At 37.1% G+C, this 20663-nt stretch overlaps 2 protein-coding genes across 2 annotated transcripts in view; one reads left to right on the forward strand and one right to left on the reverse strand.

Annotated features, from left to right (window-relative positions):
- Positions 1 to 20663, forward strand: part of LOC132065622 (uncharacterized) — a 98822-nt gene that overhangs the window by 58760 nt on the left and 19399 nt on the right. The gene's annotated exons all lie outside the window — the stretch shown is intronic.
- Positions 12689 to 13896, reverse strand: LOC132063058 (dehydration-responsive element-binding protein 1A-like). Its single transcript, XM_059455490.1, has 2 exons — positions 13490 to 13896; positions 12689 to 12914 (listed from the first exon to the last, which is right to left on the reverse strand). The coding sequence occupies exons 1-2, from the start codon at positions 13857 to 13859 to the stop codon at positions 12694 to 12696; spliced, it is 591 nt and encodes a 196-aa protein (XP_059311473.1). The 5' UTR covers positions 13860 to 13896; the 3' UTR covers positions 12689 to 12693.

Genomic DNA, 20663 nt, shown 5'->3' on the forward strand with positions numbered 1-20663 from the left:
AAAAAATGAAGATATAACAAATTATTACTTTTCACCTTTATCCTTATTCAATAAATGTGGAGAAAATTAATATGATGCAGGACATGACAAGTAAAATGGTCTCGAAGGAAGTAGTAGCTACTATATTAAATAAACATAAATAAATAAATACGAGTAGATATTCTTTATGTATGTGGAATTTATCTCTCATAAGCAGTACTAACATCTCTCATAAGCTACCGCACTTAAATTTATCAGGAGCAAAAACTTTATATTTTAATATATCTTCCATACGAGCAGATCTTTATGTATGTGGAATTCATTTTTCAGAAACTCTCCGTATTTGTATGCATCTCTGCAAATGCATGTGTATAATATTCGTCTTGTTGACTCTGAGCAAGTATTTGCAACTTAATAATATATTGTTGTAAGAGGATGACATTGAATATCTTCCTTAACAAGCTTGACAATAAGTAGACAGGCTGCTCCCACTTCTAATTGTATAGCTTCATTAATCACAATGATCAATTTCTGGTCACATAGCTTTATAATAATCTTCAAAGCTTCATAATTTCCTTCAGATTGAGCCGATATCCGTTACGATCGTCCTTCAATTGAAAAAATCTCTGTTATAGAACCGTACGTGAGATTTCATCTCATTCCGCTCCTCTCAGTAAAGATTGAGATAGGAATCATCTAACCTGAATATCCCACATTCACTTGTGCATACATCTATATACATGCATATAAAGAGACACAAAATCATTAAATATAATACAAAAATGAAATTTATATATATGTATTATTAGTCACAATAATTGATAATTTAAAAATATTTTTAAAATTTGATGATAGAAAAACTCTTTAACATTATATTAGTAACATACAATATTCCATGAGGTAAAACAGAAGTACTCATATGTTTCAATTTGTTTGTCTGGTTTTGACTTGACACGGAGTTTAAGAAAGTAAAGAAGACTTTTGAATCTTTTAGTCTTAAATTAAAGATATATAGAATGTAACAAAATGCTATTAAATCTTGTAGTCTTAAATATTGTAACGACCCGTTTGGTCGTTATACACGTTTTGACCATTTTACCCCCATCAACCCAGTTCAGGGTTACGCGGCGGCTCTAGTGAAAATTGAAAGAATTAGAACCCTTAAGTGAAAACGTTTAACCAATAGTTGACTTTTGGGTAAACGGACCTTTTTCAGAATTCCGTCTATTCCATGAGGTCCGGAGGGTTGTTTATGACTTGCTGGAGTGTTTGGTTCGCTTCCCGAGGCTCCGAGGGAGTTTTGGGCACTTGATTGGAAACTTATTTTTGACCGTTTGGAGGTTGATCGAGTTAAGGTGATCTCCGTTGGGAATTCCAAGGTCACGGATGGGTTCGTAACATGTTTTTACTTGTGTTTACATGTTTGGTTTGTATCCGGGAGGTCTCGGATGGATGTCGGAATTTTGGGTTGAAACTTGGTGAAATCAGATTTTTCTGATTTTCGGGTGTTCCGCTTCTGCGAAAGTGTCACCGCCTCTGCGAGTCCGCCCAAGTGGGACTCAGCCTGCATGAGCGGAAGTTAAGTCATTTAATGAAGTTCGCCCCAGCGGACGAGTATCTGCTAGGGCGCGGAAGCGAGTCTTCCTCCACTCCAGTGGAGATAGTTGAATCAGAAACGTTATGTCATTCCCAACTTCGAATCACTTACCCCATTCACCAAAAACCTAATCCAAAGGAGTATTGTGGGCGATTTATGGGGAAGTGTTGGTGTATTCATCTTGGGGTAAGTCTTTATACCTTATTCTAGTATAAGTTCTTGCTTAACTAGTATCCATGGTAGTTAATGAACTAATGGGGAAGATGGGTTATGGAAACTTAGGCCATTGATTTAAAACCCTTTCAATCTAATTGAATATTGTTGATTCGATTACTGTTTTCTGCTATTTAGTCATTCAGATTAATAGATTCTAAGTTTGAATCTTCCTTTGCTTCAAGAAATCAAATCATGAAATTAGGGTTCTTTCTAATTTGGAGATTTTGGTGTAATTAGTGAAATTGGAGGACTAATTGTGGTTAGAATTCCATGAAATTAAGGATAATGACTAATTAGACTTTGGGTATTGTAATTTCCCTCTTAATTTCCTGTTTTGCCCTTAAGGATCATTAGGGGTATTTTGGGGATTTTGGGTAACTTTCACACCCAGTTCTTTTCCGAATATTTTATGGTCGTTTACTTACTTAGAATTTGGAAATTTTTAGGCTACGATTGTTCTGAGGCACTTTGGAAAAGGAAGGCGCAGGTGGAATAGTTCGTGGCACCAGTTCGGTAATTGAAGTAGGTTACAGTTTACTTTAGTTAGACTTTGATTAGTGAATCGTATGTATGCGTAGAATTGATGGGGAATGCATGTTAGGTCTTCGGACATGATGTTGGAATGGATATACAATTACGTTGGCATGTGGTGTATTTATTTACGTGATTGGGAGTGGGATGTGATAGGTTCATTATGGTGATTGACACTCGATGTTAATTCCATTTCCATGTTTGTTGTGACTTATGCAAGTCTTGATGTGGCTTATGGTGTTTGTGACCTCCATAGCATGTTCATTGGCATTGATTGCATTTGATTTAGCATTCTTGCATTCATACATAATGGAAATGGTGTAGAAGTGACTTGATGAAAGAAATGTGGAAATGATTTGATGAAAGACATGTGAAATCAGTTTGATGAATTATGGGATCGGATTGCGTGCCGCAACGAATATATATATTTATGGGATCGGGTTGCACGCCGCAACGGTACATGGACGCCATGGGTCCCCTGCGGGTCATGACTGCCAAGACGTTGATATTCCGTCCGAGGCATGTGTGTGCAGAGTGAGTATTGGCCATTGCATTGCATGACATTCATCTCATTACATTGCATATATCATCATCCATTCTCTATTGTTGTGGTTGTGTTAGATTTGCCTTGAAAGTTATCGAGACTTGACAGACTTGTGTTTAGGAGCTTCATCTTAGGCTATGATTCGGTTGTGTGATATTCTGTGACTTTGAGTGGTTATTATGTGCCTATCTGTTTAACTTGTTAATTTTGTGCATTATATGCGTAAACTAATCTTAGTAAGCCTATGATACTTACTAGTACGCGTGTGTACTGATACTATTCTTGCTAGCAGAGTTTGAGGCAAGACCTTCATCGAGACCCCGTTTCTAGCCTTGAGGCTATCTTGCTGAGATTTCGAGGTTGAGCCACTTGCCAGCCTGTAGCCCTGGATTCTATCTTTTATTGTCTACTATTCTATCCCATTTTAGAGAATGCTTCTTTATGTTTCAGATTGATGTATTATTCCGAGACTTGATTTTTGGATTAGTTGTTCTTGTACTAGTGACTTCACGTCCTTGGGGTTGTATTTGACTCATTATTCCGCATACTGTATTTATGATATGATTAGGACTTATTAATGTTTTTTCGTATAATTTATGTTGATTCTTAAATTGATTAAGTAATTTGATTAAGGGGATGGTTCCCCCACTAAGGGGGTTATTGTGGGTGCCATTATGACCGCGTAGTTGGGTCGTGACAAATATATATTACGTAGAAAATTGAAACTAAAGAGTTGCCAAAAAAGAAAAGAAATATTTTTTTTAAAATGAAATATAAAAGAAAGTAAGACAAATAAATTGAGACAGAGGGAGCAATTAGTTTCATAAGCTTTAAAATTAATCAAACAAATATGTAATTCAACACAATGACTAGACGTTCTTTGAGTATGATAGTGGTAAGTGAGGAGTAGTTGCCTTTGGGACTTGAGGGTTGGCAGGAATTGCCACCCAAACTATCGAGTCCAACGAAATACTTGTCCAAATTTAACAAACAGAAAAAATAACCTTTTGAAAATGATGTCATGTAAGTGGTGACTGATCACTGAGTTCCAGCACACGGCATTGACTTTTTTATAATGCTATTGCCAACTGAAGGAAGGAACCATAGCTGTCAAGAAATGTGGAGAATTTGATAAGATTTTTTATTATTATTTTTAATTAGAGATTTCGAATTGAAATTTTAAGACCGAATAAAAATGTTAATAAAAAGTGTGTTCATCCTAATGGACTTTAAACAACTTGAATCTTGATAGGATTGTGTTATTTTTAATCAATGTAGTGAAAAATCTTATTAAAAATATTTTCACCTTGTAGTAATTTCAACGCAAATTTAACTTGTAAGTCTCTCCTTGCACCATCAGATTTCTTTTCACTACGGTGACGGTAGAATTTCTAGAATTTGGGTGCACTACACTAAAGAAAGAAGAATAAAAATGCATTAAGTGGGAATTAATCCTTGTTCTTATAGGTGAATATTTTAGTTTTCAACCAAATGCATCATTAAGCCTTTTTATAGCATTGGTGTCAACGGGTAATATAGGATCAATTCTAAAACATATGTGCATAAAATACCTAATTTTCCAAAAAATCATGTGTTTACGTGCATCATAAATTACATATTAAATTCGCCCCCGAACGGCGGCTTACATTACCGAGCCCGTAGGAATTATCATAGAGCGGAAGAATTTCTTATTTTTAAGACCTAGATTTCCTCTAGAAAATGTAAGAAATGTTTTTGCGTAGCTAATTCTAGCCGACATTTGTCTCCCATAAGAAACGTTAGAAAAATCTTACTTTCCTGCACAGCTACACTCGTAAATAGTAATGGTGTATTTATAGGCAATCAGTTAGGCATAAAGCACTAATCGGTTGTCCCTTTTTTGTTATAGTTGTTTAGTAAATTGGCCTTTCTCTTTTTTTCTTTTTTTTGGCAACTTATGGACCTCTTAAACCAATGTCTAAAGATCTTTCTTGAAAACACGTTAGACCGCAGTCTAAAATTTTATAAACATTAAACAATCATATCATGTATTGTCGGTACCAACGACTATATTTGCGCAACTTTCAAAGACTATGTTTGCGCAACTTTTAAAAATAAGGACAAAATCTAAATAGGGACTTAACAAAGGACATTCGCGTAAATGATCGTCGATAAATAATGAGTTAATGTGCTAACTGCCACTCTTATGGATGCACCAAACCTAATACTTTGTTTCAATTTATTTGTCTTACTTTTCTTTTTAGTTCGTTTAAAAAAGAATTTCTCTCTCCTTTTTGGCAATTCTTTAATTCCAACTTTTCATATGACATATTTAAGACCACAAGATTTAAAGACATTTTGGTACATTCTGCATATTTTTAGTTAATAACCACAAGACTCAAAAACCTTCTTTAGTTTCTTAAACTACGTACCAAATTAAAACCAGACAAATAAATTAAACGAATGAAATAGCATTTTTAACACATCTTAATGATATTGTAGGAAATCAATCCGTGCCTTGTATTGATGTATCAAGGTTATTATATACAAAGTAGGTATCCCTAATTAGAATGATACTAGCCTAAATTACAGGACCTGATTACAATACATAAGGAAGGGAATATTTACAATATTTATACTATTACATAGTCTATCACACCCCGCGGTCGAAGCGGGAGGTTGTCGTACGCTTAAGCCTCCCCGAAATCATCAAAGAGCACGCGCGGAAGACCTTTAGTGAAGATATACGCGATGCGGTAGCGGGACGGGACGTGAAGGACACGAACTTCTCCGCGGGCAACTTTCTCACGTACGAAATGTATGTCGTCTCGATATGTTTAGTGCGTTGGTCTTTGTTGGATTACACGATAGGTATATGGCACTAACATTATCACGATAGACTAAAGTAGGCGGCCAAGATTGGACAACGGGCTCCGAGAAGGTTGCGAAGCCAACGGGACTCGGATACTACATTAGCGACGCCACGGTATTCGGCCTCGGCACTCGATTTAGACATAGTGGGTGTAGTTTGGATGACCGAGGGAGGAGGTTATCGCGAGGGAGACACGGTAACCGGTGTGGAGCGGCGGTATCAGGACAACCACCCGATGCGCATCGGTATGAGACAAGAGAGCAATGGAGGACTTGTACGGATGGAGACCAAAGTCAATAGTACCTTGAATGTATCGGACTATGCGTTTAAGGACATGCATATGGGCAACCTTAGGATCGTACGTGTAGAAGGCATACTTGTTGAAGCACGCGCCAGGAGATGTCTGCATGCCGTGTGAATGTGGAGTGCGCATAACCTTGAAACAACTTACGATATTGGGTGGGATCATGTGAGGAGGGGCGGCCGTAGCACCAGTTTGGCTTTGGTGTGAATAGGTGTCGGCGGGCTTACGGCGATCGTACCCTTGTCTATAATATCTAACTGCATAATTTTTTACGAGAGAGAAACATCTTTAGTGTGAAGTGAATTAACGACGATACCAGAGAAAGTAAGTTGAAGGCCCCAAATCCTTCATAACAGATTCGGCACTAGCGAGGAGACATGATGGATTGGAGAGCATCGGAGAGGAAAGACGTGAGAATATCATCAACATATAGCGAGAATGTAAGCAATGTCGAACCTCGACAATAAATAAAGAGTGGATGGATACTTTATGTGAAAAATATTAGTGGAGACATAATGCGCAAGCGTTGGAACCATGCCTGGGGAGCTTGCTTAAGGTAGGTACAATGATTTCTTCAAGGCAGACATGATGGGGATGCGCGGGTCCTTAAACCCGATGGGCGATGCATATAAACGGTCTCATTAAGATTACCGTGTAGGAAAGCATTCTTGACGTCCAGCGATGAATGGGCCAAGAGTGTGTAAGTGCGATACTCGAACGGTGCGAATAGTAGCCGGCTTGCGGCCGGACCGAAGGTCTCGTCGCGATCAACTCCAACTTTGTTGAGACACTATCCTGACGGACGAAGACGAACTTTGTGCCTCTCAAAGAACCATCGTGAATTCTTTTATGACGAAAAATCCACATAGAACGAATAAGATTCACATCGGGGGACGACCAACTCCCGCGTCTTATTATTAATTAGAGCATTATATATTCGTCAACCGTGGCGGCTTTCAATTGTGGTCATTTGGGCATTTGACGATTTCGCGGGAGAGGCGAGATGGAGAGAGGGGTTTGGAAGTATTTAAGTTGAAAGGTTGTTTGGGTTTGAAAATCCCGCGTTGGCCTCTAGTAACCATGCGGGAGGCGGCGGGGCGTGGCCGTGGGGGGTGGTGGGGCTGGCAGGCGATCACGGGTGGGGAAGCTGATGGGGGAGGGGGCTGGCGGCCGTGTCCTTTGGTGCGGGAGAGGTGGAGGGGTGGACGGGGAACGACGGGAGGAGGAAGTGGAGATAGAAAATGCAAGGTATATGGGGAAATGCCATGGTCCGAGAATTCATGGGACGTTGGGGAGGAGTACAATTTGGAGAAGGGAAATTGAGTTTTCGTCAAAGAGGACATCCGTGAGATGATGATTTTGTTGGTGGACAAATCATAACTTATATCTACATGATTTTAACGGATAGCCCGAAAAACACACGGGGTGGATCTTGCACAACTTATGAATAGACGTAGATGGGAAAAGTGGATAGCATAGACACCCAAAAGCCGGAGAGATGAGAATAGGAGGGGGTTCGTTGATAGAGAACTTGGGTTGGTGATTTATGCTAAGGACTTTAGTGGGAAGTATATTAAGGAGGTAGGTGGCCATTTGGAGAGCATGATGCCAAAAAAAGGGACGGAGGAGTGGACAAGAAGAGTGCGCACTATGTTGTTAATGGATTTAATTTTTCGTTAAACTTTGCCATTTTTGAGGGGATGTATGGGGGCAAGAAAACCGAAAATTTATACCATTGGAGGCACAAAAAGATTAAATTGCCCGTTTGCGAATTCCGCCCATTGTCACATTGAATGTTTTTAATGTCTCTTTCGAATTGAGTCGTATTAATGCCTTAAAAGATAGAAAGATAGAATACACTTGGGACTTGTTAGAGATAGGAAAAGTCCAAAGAAAATTACTATAATCATCGAAAAAGAAAACATAATAGCGGTGCCATTCTAGAACTTAAAACGGGAGATGTCCATAAATCGCTATGAATAATGTCAAACGGCATAGTAGTAAACGACAACGAATCGAGAAAATGGCAATTTAACATGTTTCCCAAAAGGACAAGAGGTGCAAAAAGAAGTACGGGCCCTATTACATTCAATTAAGGCATTACTACGAAGAGAACTAAGGATAGCTTTTCCCGGATGGCCGGCGGGAATGCCACAGAAAGAGCTAGGTGATGCGGCAAGGAAGGTGGATGGTGGAGTGGACCATTCGCAGCATTGAGAGGATACAATTCCGGTGCTCTCACGTCTCGTTAGGCGGCTCCCCGTCGGTGGAAATCCTTCACGAGAAAACCCAAGAGGATCAAACTCAACGAAACATTATTATCCTTAGTGAATTTACGTACGGAAACAAGGTTTTTGATGAGTTTTGGAGCATGCAAGACATTTCGGAGACGTAATTGAGCATTAGGTGGGGGGAAGGGATGTATGACCATAGCCTCGAATTGGAATAGTGCTACCATTACCAACGATGATTCCCGGAATTATTGCTCAAAATTAAATAAGACGTGAGAGTACACGAGTTGGCGGTCATGTGAGGAAGTCGCCCGGTGTCCATGTACCAAGTGTCATCGGTTGATGCGGGATAGAGTATGCGCCGTTTGCCCTCGGCGTACGTCGGAGTGTACCCGGAGAGGTTGGGAGGAACGTGCATGGAATAGGCCTGGCGAGGACGAGGACCCGCGCCAAGAATGCGGCTGTAGGGCCGCGACGTGAGCGGGTACGGCTAACGCCCTTGTCTCGTCGGGTACGGGCGAGGGGGCGGTGGCCCGCTGCGCCGGGGCGGCCGAGCGAGGGCCGGTGGTAGCCCCTCTTTGGTGGCGCCGGCGGCCCGCGGCCACCGGCCCCAGGCGGTTCGGCGCGCAGCGGCCTTCTTCCCGCGGTTGGCGTTGTTGTTGTTGTTATTTTTTGCCCTTGTTCCGGGTTGGAATTTCACCGCACGATTATTTATCACTTGTGGGTTAGCGGAATTATTGTGACCGCCGGGTGGTGGAGAGGGAGTATCATTATCGACAAGTAGAGCGCGGGGGTTGGAATCGCGGGCACGTTCCTCGCGCGGCCCGCGTCTTTCAAGCTTGAGTACGGAGCACACTTCGAGAGAAAGAAAGGCAAGACATCTTTGTTGAATAGTGGTGAAAAGAAGTGTGCATACGTCTCGGTAAGCGGCGAGAAGTGTAAGACCGGACGTTGATCGGACAGCGACCGACGTTGGCAAGGTCGAAGTGAGAGACTTGAGCCTATTGTAATAGGCCATAGCGGCGAAGTCGGCCATTTTTGTGGTGGTGAATTCGGTTTTCAAGGTACGCTTGGGTGAGGTGTTTGTTATCTTGGAAAAGTTGAAGCGACGCGATTCCGGGGGCCTTCTCGGCAACATCATCGCCACGAGAATAGAGGTAAGAATATCATGGGAGACGGTGGCGTATATCCATTGAAGGACCACCGCATCTAGGCGTTTCCGAGCGGAAGGTTAGCCGCCTTTGTTGCGTCATACGCGGTAAGTTCGACGGTGTCGGTGGGTGGTATGATGTGCTCGGAGTACGGGTGAACGCGGGCTAGGACTTTGAATAGGGTTGCCCATTCGTGATAATGGCCGGTTTCCATGTCTAGAGTGATTGGGATTAAGGATTTCACATTCGTGACGGTTAAAGGAATGGAAATTTTTGTTTGTCGACCGTGGGAGGAGAAAGGAAGGAGAAGGGGACGGCTAGGGTTAGGGTTGAAAGAGAAAGAGAGAGAGGTGGACGGCTAGGGTTTTGGAAGGAAACCTGGTGCGATACCATGTAGGAAATCAATCCGTGCCTTGTATTGATGTATCAAGGTTATTATATACAAAGTAGGTATCCCTAATTAGAATGATACTAGCCTAAATTACAGGACCTGATTACAATACATAAGGAAGGGAATATTTACAATATTTATACTATTACATAGTCTATCAGATATTTATGCATTATAAAAATCTACTTAAATTGGGTTAGTAAATTTCGAACACCAAAATCAAAAGAAAGTAAGAAAAGTGTCAATTTTCCTATCGTTTCCCCACGGGGAAATGTGTACAATGTGCTACTAATTATTTTCATGTGCATGGTCCAGGTTCTTTTGTGGTCCCTTTGCTTCTCACTTTCTTATTTTCTTTAAATGTCCCCTTCATGGGCTTACTGGCAGTACAGAATTTGGTAATAGGAACCTTTCATTATCTATAGTTTGTTGGCTAAATTATTTTGAAATATCCATGTAATTGATTCTTGAAAAAAAAAAAAACCACCCAATGTTTGATAATTATTTTGTGTTTGATTAATCTGAATTCAAGTTCTAACTCGAAAGATGTAAATTACACGTCGGAGGTTGATAAGAATTGAGGTTTGGAACCCTAATTTAAGTGCGCTTACTCGCGAAGCTACTAGTACTTGGTCGGGTGGGGGCAGTTCGGTTTCGTGCAAGGCCCTCGTAGCAGGATGTAGTACTCTCTTCTCCAATATTTTACGACTCCAATACAACTCTCTTTACTAAGTGAGATTCCATCCGTATCCCTATCAGTAGCTTTTCTTTCATTCAATTATCAGGTTTGACAACTTCATGTCGGAAAATGTCATTTTGAGAGATAAAATATAATAGACTTCAATAGTATATATTCTTGTAATTCAACATGAAATACTTGAACCATTTATATAGTGGAGTTATATACATGATATAACGTGTTACCCATATTTTCTAAGGGGATATTTACATGAATAACTAGTTGGATTTACTATGTACTTTTCTTTATTCGGTATACATAAATTATATGCTTATTTTACATAGTTATATACATATTGTATATGGATTATGTATATATATTTCAAATACAAGTTTAGCAACTTGTGAGTCTCTCCTTGCAGAAAGCGGAACTCTTTCAATTACGGCGAATCTAGGATTTCTACAATATAGGTGCACTACACTAAAGAAATTAAAGGAGAATAAAATGTATTAAGTGGGAATAATTGATCCTTGTTTTTATAGGTGAATAATTAACTTTCAACTAAGTGCATCATTAAGCCTTTTTGTAACATGGGTGTTAACGGGTACATAAAAGATTTGACATTTTCCATTCACGGAATAATAAACTTGCCACTTCACCGAATAATAACCTCGCATTCCACACTTAAAAGGATTGATCCTTCATTTATATTAAGCCAAAACCAGTTTACACCACAAGTACTACTCCATATATATGTGTCATTGACTAGCTAGACAATAGTATACAAACAAAAAAAATCTTTATCACACATACAAAAATATTCTTATAACTTCTGATATAAAATATGTCATGATGTTTCGTGACAATTATAAGAGCATATCACTAAATTAAAGGCAAAATGAAAAGAATATAATGGAAGAGTTTCCTGATATGGTGACATATAATATGGGCAAAAGTCATAGATAGCCTCCTAAACTTTATCATATTTTTCTCTGGGCTACCTAAATTGAAGATTGTACCTATTGGGTACCTAAACCAGTCTAAATTGATCCTATTGGGTACCTTTTGCCTATGTGGCGCCTACGTGGCGCAGCAATTGATTCCACTTTTTGTTGGGCGCGTGGACAGCCCTTTCATCCTTAATTTTTTTTTTTTTTTGGTTAAAATTTTATCTCTTTTAAATAAAATTTAATAGATAAATTAATAAAAATTAACCCACCTCCCCCAGACACCCGTCTGTCCCCTGACCCCACCCCCTACCCCTTTCTTCTTCTCCACTTCTCCACTGTACGTTCTTCTTCTTCTTCGTTTTTTTTTTTTTCTCTTCTTCTTGTTCTCCACTCCACTGTACGTTCCCCTCTTCTTCTTCTTCTTCCTTTTTTTTTTCTCCTCTTCTTCTTCATTATAACACTTCATTTCTTTTAATTATTTATATAAAATTAATTTTTGAATTGGATGTTATTTTTTACCATTATTTTTTTGTCCTTTTTAGATCTGAAAAGTAGCATTATCATCTTGTTCCTTTGGAAAAAAATGGGGATTCACCATTATTATGACTCGTTCTTAAAAAATGGAGATTCACTATTACTATGACTTTTTTTTATCTCACCTTTCATTAAAGGTTGGTGGGTCTTGTAAAGACATTGATAGACTAAATAAGAGAAGAAAAGGGGGGAAAATTATTGGTGGGGTGGGGGGAGACGGCGGTTGGGGGTGGTGGTGCGGCGGCCGGTGGTGGGGGAGCGGCGGCCGGTTCGGGGGGGGGGGGGGGCGGGGAGAGAGATGAAAATTGGGGGAGGGGTGTATAATTTATTTTTTAATTATTATGATGGACCCACCGCCATGTGTCACGTTTTCATTGGATAAAGTTGCCACGTCATGGAGACTGTAATACACTCTCTTAATTTTGCTGATTATTGTGAAAAAGGTGCCCAATAGGATCAATTTAGATTGGTTTAGGTACCCAATAGGTACAATCCTCGGTTTAGGTAGCCCAGAAAAAAATGTAGTAAAGTTTAGGGGGCTATCTATGAGTTTTGAATATGGATTGAGTTGTTAAGTTATAGGATCAGTACAAACTACAATGCTATTCTATATCCGTACCAGTCAAAAGTTTATAAGTACGAACATCCAAAAAAAAATGGCATGGCTGCATTGCATTTTTGGCTGTACTTACAAGAAAGTAAACTATTCAAAATCTCAACACATTTAGTTTAAATTCAATAACTCCACAAAGACATGTCAATATCATCAGTTTCCATGCCGTATCCTTCTATACATTGAGGCGGAGGTAGCATTAGCCCTTCGGCCATATTTGCTAGTAATCTTGGCATGTAGAAAAGCGCATCCTCGTCCATGAACAACACATTATAATCCGTCAATTCTCCAACGACAACGTCTTGTATGACTTGGTCAATGATGGTAATTCTCTCAAGTTTTTTTTTCCGAGATTACCGACGTTCGAAATGCCTCGATTCCGATGGTCGCCCTTCGAATGTCTTTGGCGGCTGCTGAAGCAGGGATAAGTAAACTCCAAGACCAGTCAATAATGTCTTGTATGATCACTTGGTCAATAACGTTGACTTCCTCCAAGTTTTCTCCATTCGATGATTCTGACGACCGAAATGCGTTTCCCGCCGGTCCCTCCTCGGATGTCCTCGGGAGACCGCTTCGAAATGGCTCGGAGGGGTAACCTCCAAGTCGAGTCAACGACGTCTTGTATGATCACTTGGTCAATAACGATAACTTCCTCCGAGTTTTCTCCATCTCGACGATTCTCGACGGCCGAATTACTCGGTCGCGCAGCCGCCGCCACTGATGTCCTTGGTGACCGCTGAAGCCTGGAGGGGTAATCTCCAAGGTGAGTCAACGATGTCGCTTATGATCACTTGGTCAACAATGTCACTAACCCCGAGTTGCCTCCTCCGATGATATTTCGATGGCCGAAATGCTTCGGTCGCCTAACCCGCCGCCTTTCCGAATATCCTCGGGCGGCCGCCGGCCGGAACGGGCAACCCGTGCCGAGTCGCTGAAAGTTCAAACAAGCTGACCGGCCTCTAAGAGCCATGACCGCCACATCATGAGCTCTAGCCGCCATTTCTGCAGTTTGGAACGTGCCAAGCCAAATTCTTGATTTTTCACCTGGTACTCTTACTTCGCTAACCCACTTTTCGGAATTCCTCCTCCTCACTCCCTTGTAAACGGGGTGTCGAGTTTCGTGAAACTTCTTCCTGCCCCCACGTCTTTTCGGGGTTTTAGAAGCTAACATCATGACTTCTTCATCAGAGAAATTAGCTTTTCCATAGCTTCCATTATTAGAGGTTGATGTAGAAGTAGTTGGTACTAAAGGAAGTGGATCGAAATTGAAGTTTCCGAAAATGTCCATTCTTGTAAATGATGAATGAGGAAAGTGTAAAGAGTGGATGAATATTCAGCTAAGGTTAAGATTCCTTTTTGAAAAAGAAGTGTGTTATATATATTTATTGTGACATCTAGATATATAGAGTATTAGTCTATTGATGATATGATAAGTGAAAGTGTTGGATATATAGTGAGTGTTGAATAAGGTGTAAGAATAAAAAAGGAAGCTTATACGGTTGAGACGCGAAGGAACACGGAATGTTATCGGGAGACTGGCTGGGCGCCTCATGGCTTAACTTTGAAAAGGGAAAATTACTGTGGGGCCTATTAGCCCATTAATTAGGGGTAAAACTAAGGGGTCGTTTGGTAGTTGTTTGGAGGTGAGTTATGCAAGTATTTGCATAAGTAATATCATGTTTGGTAATTGGTTAGGAGGTAAGTTATTTATATATAAAATTAATACGGTGTTTGATTTGCAATTTAGAAACCCTCATAACTAATACATGTATAAGTTATGAGTGAATATATGCATTAATTTATGTAAGATAGAAGGTGGAATAATTAATACATGAGTAACTAAATCATGCATAACTAATCCCTGCATAAAATAATACGTAGATTCCCTAAACTAATCCTAACTCTAACCAGCTACCAAATGATCCCTAAAGGTTTTTAAACAATTGGCCGCTCGTTAAAAAATAATTACAATCGCTAGCCAATATACAAGAAGTACATATTAATTATATATAAAATATGTATAATTTTTATATATTATAAATAATATACAATAAATATACATTTACTGACTATTATCTAGGTGAGCGGCTACACAATGGACAAATTCACTACACAATGGAAAAATTCAAAAAACTTATTTGCATCTAGTGTTGACATATAATAATATTAACTTGTTATTGTTAAATAATTTAATAAGGTAAAAATATATGTTATTAACTATGATTAAACAAAAGATATTTAAAGTCAAACCTCTTTATAAATATTATTTGTCCGAGTAATTTTTTATCGCTAAAGCGAAATGCAATTATATATAAAAACATATAACATAACATGACATGAAGATTAATATATTATAGAAAGATCGTCCGTGTATATATATATATATATAATATATTTTGATTAAATGTAAATACTCAGGGGAAATTTTTTACCTTACCCAAGATGATTTTAACACAAGTTCAGGCTGGATTGTCTCTGTTTATGTGTTGAACACGTGTGCGTAGTAGGCTCAGCTGATGCGACAACTTGTGAGGTCGTTTCCCACCTTCTACTTTTCTTCCTTTCTGGGTTTGATGATTTGACACCTTTTTGTTTTTTTTTTTGGTTAAAGAAATTTTTTATTACATAGGGAGTAGGGGAAGAAAATTATAAAGTGGGGAATCAAACATTTACCAATAAGGTGAAAGTTCAGGTAATCAACCAACTGAGCTACTAAAATCCCCGCACCTTTTGTTTATCATCCAGTACTTGGTACAAATTCGATTAAATTGAATTTGTACTCGTGTAAGGTTTATTAAAAAGAAAAATATTTCTTATTAAGAATTTTTCATATCTAAGACTTGAACTCGATACCTTTAATTAAGAATAAATAAATCTTATCCGTCCTATTGTAATCCATGATGATGATTATATACTAATTAGGGTACATTACTACTACTCAAAGAACACAATAAACAAGACTAAGGTAGGAAAAGTACAAACAACAATAATAACATACCCGGGTAGAGAAAGTATTGCATCAATTATTTATAATATAAAATTTAAAATTATTAAAATAAAATCTATATATTTAAAACTTACATAAAAATACTTTCGACATTTAACAATGATTCTAAGAATTTGAAGAGCATATAAAAAGATTGTGGTCAAAGATATAAAAAATTGATTCTCCAAATAACAATTGTATCACATAAAATAAAATAGATAAGAGTAGTTATTTTTCATACACTTCAACATAGGGCTAGGCATAAATACCGAAAACCAAAAAATCGAACCGAACGAAATTAATTCGGGTTTTCAGTGTTCGGTTTTTCGGGTTTTTGGTTCGGTTTCGGTTTCGATTTTCAGAAATTTCAGTGTTCGGTTCGGTGCGAGATTTAGTGTTCGGTTTTTCGAATTTTCGGTTTAAACCGAAATTTTATATATTAGCCAAAAAATATTAAATGGCTATTGGTTTATGTAATTTTTGGCTACTGGTTTGGTGCTACCAAACATAAAAATGGCTACTGGTTTATGTAATTTTGAGCATGCTCGAGCCTAATTTCCTAGCTGTATTATCGCCATTACCATTTCGCAGGGGCGGACCCACTAGCAAATTTTGGGTGCTCCAGCACCCATTGAACTCAGTAACGGAGTGTATAGCTGCATATAAAATATAAGGGAAACAAATATAAAAAGTTAACATAGCACCCATGAAGTGGTAAATCTGATAGGTAATTTGGTTAGGGGAGGGTGCTGGAAGCTTTTCTACTAAAGGGTCAAGAGTTCAAATTTCACTAGGAACCTTATTTTATTTTTTTTAATGCTAGATTATTTTTTCTTCCCTATTATTAGTAAGCACCCCCGAACTCAAAATTTTGGGTCCGCCACTGCCATTTCGCTTCTGTGGGTTGCGATCAACCCCCCTGCTAGTGCTACTGAAATTGGAGGGTCATTCCAGTTCCCTTGATTTTTCCTAACTGGCATAGTCCAAATTAGCTCCTGCACATTCCATTCAGATTATTCTTTAGTTTCATCATCTTTTTTTTCTTCCCTCTCTATAACAAAATGTGGACACAAGGGCCTTGAATATTATGTGGATTTTTGCCACCACTATTGTCTTTGAATTTTTGTTTATGATTCAATGTTCATAGGAAAGGGCAAAACATAAAATTGTTTTTTTTGCATGTTCATCCACTGGACTAAGCTAAGACCGGGCAGACCTTGAGGATCCGTCATGCATATCAAAAAAACCGAAACCGAAAGAACCGAACCGAACTAGTTTGGTTCGATGTTCAGTGTCCACCTTCAAAATACCAAAACCGAAATAGCCGAACCGAAGTTTGAAAAAACTGAACCGAAAAACTGAACGTCCACCCCTATTCAACATTCAAACAAATCTGTAATTCAAAACAATAATGAGTTGTGTAAAATTCAATCGAAAAGATATATAATTAAGAGAAGTTGATGTTTGATGCCTAGATCAAGGGGGAGGATTAGGAGTAAGACATTATTGAATATGATAGTGGGAAGTGAGGATATTCTGGTCTGCTCAAATTTTGATGAATATTTATTCTATATTTATAAAAATAAAAGTTAATAAGTACCAAATGAAATTAATCAAAATACATACAAATTAATCCAAACATTACAAATATTAAAAAAGAGTTTACAAGTAAGACATTCTTTGAAAATAATGGTAAGTAAGGATGAGTTGCATTTGGGACCTGAAGGGTTGACACGAATAGCCACCCAAGCTATCGAGTCCAATAAAATTTAACAAACAGACAGAATAACCTTTTGAAAATGATTTTGTCATAAAATTGGTGACTAGACACTGGGTTGCAGCACACGGGATTGACTTTTAGGCAACTCGTCATTTGTTTCCGGTTTTTCATCCGATGCTCAATATTTATATTGGGTCCAATTAAATCCGAGTTCGTGTCGGAAAATTCAACATTATAAAGCTCTTTCTAATAAAGGCAACTCCGTATCAGAAGGACTCAAACCTGAAACTTCTGTTAAGAATGAAGGAATACTTACTACTCCATCACATCGATTGTTGGTGGTAACTCGCGCTCACTTTCACACCCCAAGACTATTGTTTACAAATGAAAGAAGGAAGCTAAGGATTGGTATCATCAGGAGAGATGGGGGTCAAAATTAAAATGGATAGGCAGCGACAAATCTAAAATACGATATATATATATATAAGTTACGGTAACTCAATAGTTTTACTCAAATCATATGTATATCAAGAAGTTCATTTTACTTTACTATTATATATAAGGGAGAGCCAAGGGCTTTTGTAGTCCTCACAAAAATTTCCAAATTAATGTTATTCATTTAATTACTTGTAGGTCCAAATTTTATTTTTTTAAAGTCAAATTACTTTTTCTTTAAATAATATTTTATTACGTAGGGGTAGGTGAAGGGGAAATGCGGGAGGAGATTACAATGTGGGATTCGAACCCTCACCAACAAGATCAAAGTTCAAGTAGCCAACCAATTGAGCTACTAGATCCCTATGTCAACTTTACTTTTGTTCTTATGGTCTACTTTTTAAAAGCTGTCGAACACCTACCTTATTTCTTCTTTCACTTTTTACTACTGTATATAAGGGAGAACCAAGGGCTTTTGTAGTCCTCACATAAATTTCCAAATTAATGTTAAACTTTTCAATTAATTACTTGTAGGTCCAAATTTTATTTTTTTAAAGTCAAATTTACTTTTCTTTTTTTTTTAAAAAAAATTATTACATAGGGGTAGAAAAAGGGGGAAATGCGGGAGGATTACAACGGGGATTCAAACCTCACCAACAAAGTGAAAGTTGAGTGGCCAACCAACCGAAATTTACTTAGTATCCCTACGTCAACTTTACTTTTATTCTTATGGTCTACTTTTAAAAGTTATCGAACACCTACCTTATTTCTTCTTTCACTTTCTTCTATTGATCTTGTCTATTATCCTTAAAAAACAATCATTTCTTCACTAAATATTCTTGCTTCTTGTCGCTCTCTCGTTTTTCCTTTTTCATTTGTTGCTTATTATCCTCCAACTTTTTTTTCCTCCTGTTATTGGTTCGTCGATTATAGATTCTTACATATAGGCATTTCTTTTACTTTATACTTGCATTATTGAATTTGATAATTTCTGAAAATTTGTTTACTTACATGCAGATATTTCTGTTACATTATATTTATACTTTACCGAGCTCACGTGTTTAAAAAAAATTGTACTAAAATGATTTTCAAGTATAATTTTAAAAATTATTTAGTCTAAAACTAAGATCAAAAATCACATTTAACTTGTATAAACCCTTAACACAAAACAATGAGTGCATAATTTAATAAAATCAAAACAGATTTATTTTTATCTATAAATAAAATCACGCGCTGACAAATTCACAAAAATATGAAAATATTTTTCGATTTATGATTTTTGCTAGTTGTAATTATCCTACTTTATCATCTTAGTTTAGGATATCGAATCACTTATGTCCCTTTGAGATTTGCTAATTTTTCTTCTTAACTTTCTTCCTCATAAATAAAGTTTTTGTTAAAAATCATCTAATTGTGTGATGAAAAAACTTTAATAATTATAAAACTTGTTAATAAGATATCATTAACCTACAAATACATTAAATTAGTTATCCCGTAGAAAAATGTACTCCCTCCGTCCCAATTTATGTGATATAGTTTAATTAGGCACGGAGTTTAAGAAAGAAAAGAAGGACTTTTGAAGCTTGTGGCATAAAACAAGTTATAGATATTTGTGTGGCTGTAAATCATTTCATTAAGGGTAAAAGAGAAAGTTTTAAGTTAGATTATTTCTAAATATAGAAATATATAATTCTTTTTGGTACAGACTAAAAAGGAATGTGTATCACATAAATTGAGACAAAAAAATAGCAGGTTATACTTATTTAATAAAAGATTATATTTTTATATTTTGAGTTTTGCTGAAGACGACCTCTCCATAACTTTAGTATATTTATAAATATTTGACAATGTTAATTTGTGATTATTTTATGAACTCATAAACTCTAAATTTTGAATTTGCCTCTATGCAAAATTCTTCTATCTTTAATTATAGATTTAGGATTCAAACCATGAAAGTGAAAAATCTCTAGTAAGAAGTGTTTTCACCTATGGACTTTATGCAGCATGAATCTTAATAGGATTTCTCTATTTTTAATCAGAGATCTACAGTTCAAACCTTTATGGTATAAAAACATCTCTAGTAAAAAATAGTGTCACCTCAATGGACTTTACGTGTCTTGAATCTGGATAGAATTTCTCTATTTTAATCAAAGACCTTGTGATCAAACCTCGAGAATAGAAAATATCTAATGAATAGTGTTTTCACCTTAATGAACTTTACGCAACTTGAATCTGAATATGATTCTTCTATTTTTAATTGGTGATATATGGTTCAAACATTGAGAGTAAAATATCTTTAGTAAAGAGTGTTTTTGTTTTTGTATTTGTTGACACCCAATTTTTGACCTCCAAAAATTCAAATTAACTAGTCAAGCTTCTTGAATCGCAAATAGAGTAAAAGATTTATTCAGAAAATAAAAAAAAATAAAAACTTTATAAGGCAAGTTTGGTATTATTTTGCCATTTCGTCAGCAAAATATCCTAATATATATTATGTTTATTTTATGTATAATATTAAGTATAAATTATGTCGATTTTGTCAATTCAATAATCAATTTGGATAAAAAATAATTCACTTTGTCAATTCAAACATCAATTTTGTCAATTAGGTTCTTTCGTAGTAAATAGTTCACTCTGTTAAAGTCAAGAAGCTCAGTTAGTTAATTGAATAATCATTTTATCTCGATCTTATTGCAATCTGGTTCACTTTTAAAAAATTGGTCTTGATTTAAAAGAATTGAGTTTGACTTGAATCAAGTTGGCTATTTAAATGCAAAGCTAACAGATTTTTAGAAGGAATTTTCTTGGTTGTAGCTTCTCTTAAGACATATTTATTAATAATAACTACCCTTTAAATTATTTATAAATAGTAACTAAAGTACTTTTTAAATTACCGCACATAGCTATATCAAACAACTTCTAGTTACTAGGCCAAATACACGCGTAAAACA

The sequence above is a fragment of the Lycium ferocissimum genome, chromosome 7 (assembly GCF_029784015.1).
Source record: "Lycium ferocissimum isolate CSIRO_LF1 chromosome 7, AGI_CSIRO_Lferr_CH_V1, whole genome shotgun sequence".
Taxonomy (NCBI): domain Eukaryota; kingdom Viridiplantae; phylum Streptophyta; class Magnoliopsida; order Solanales; family Solanaceae; genus Lycium; species Lycium ferocissimum.

What these genes read in the sequence shown, in the direction of transcription:
- LOC132063058 (XM_059455490.1), bottom strand. Translation starts at nt 13,859, where the DNA reads ATGGACATTTTCGGAAACTTCAATTTCGATCCACTTCCTTTAGTACCA. An exon ending in CTTTCAGCGACTCGGCACGG is followed by an intron (nt 12,915 to 13,489) that starts GTTGCCCGTTCC and finishes AATCTCGGAAAA; the next exon opens with AAAAACTTGAGAGAATTACC.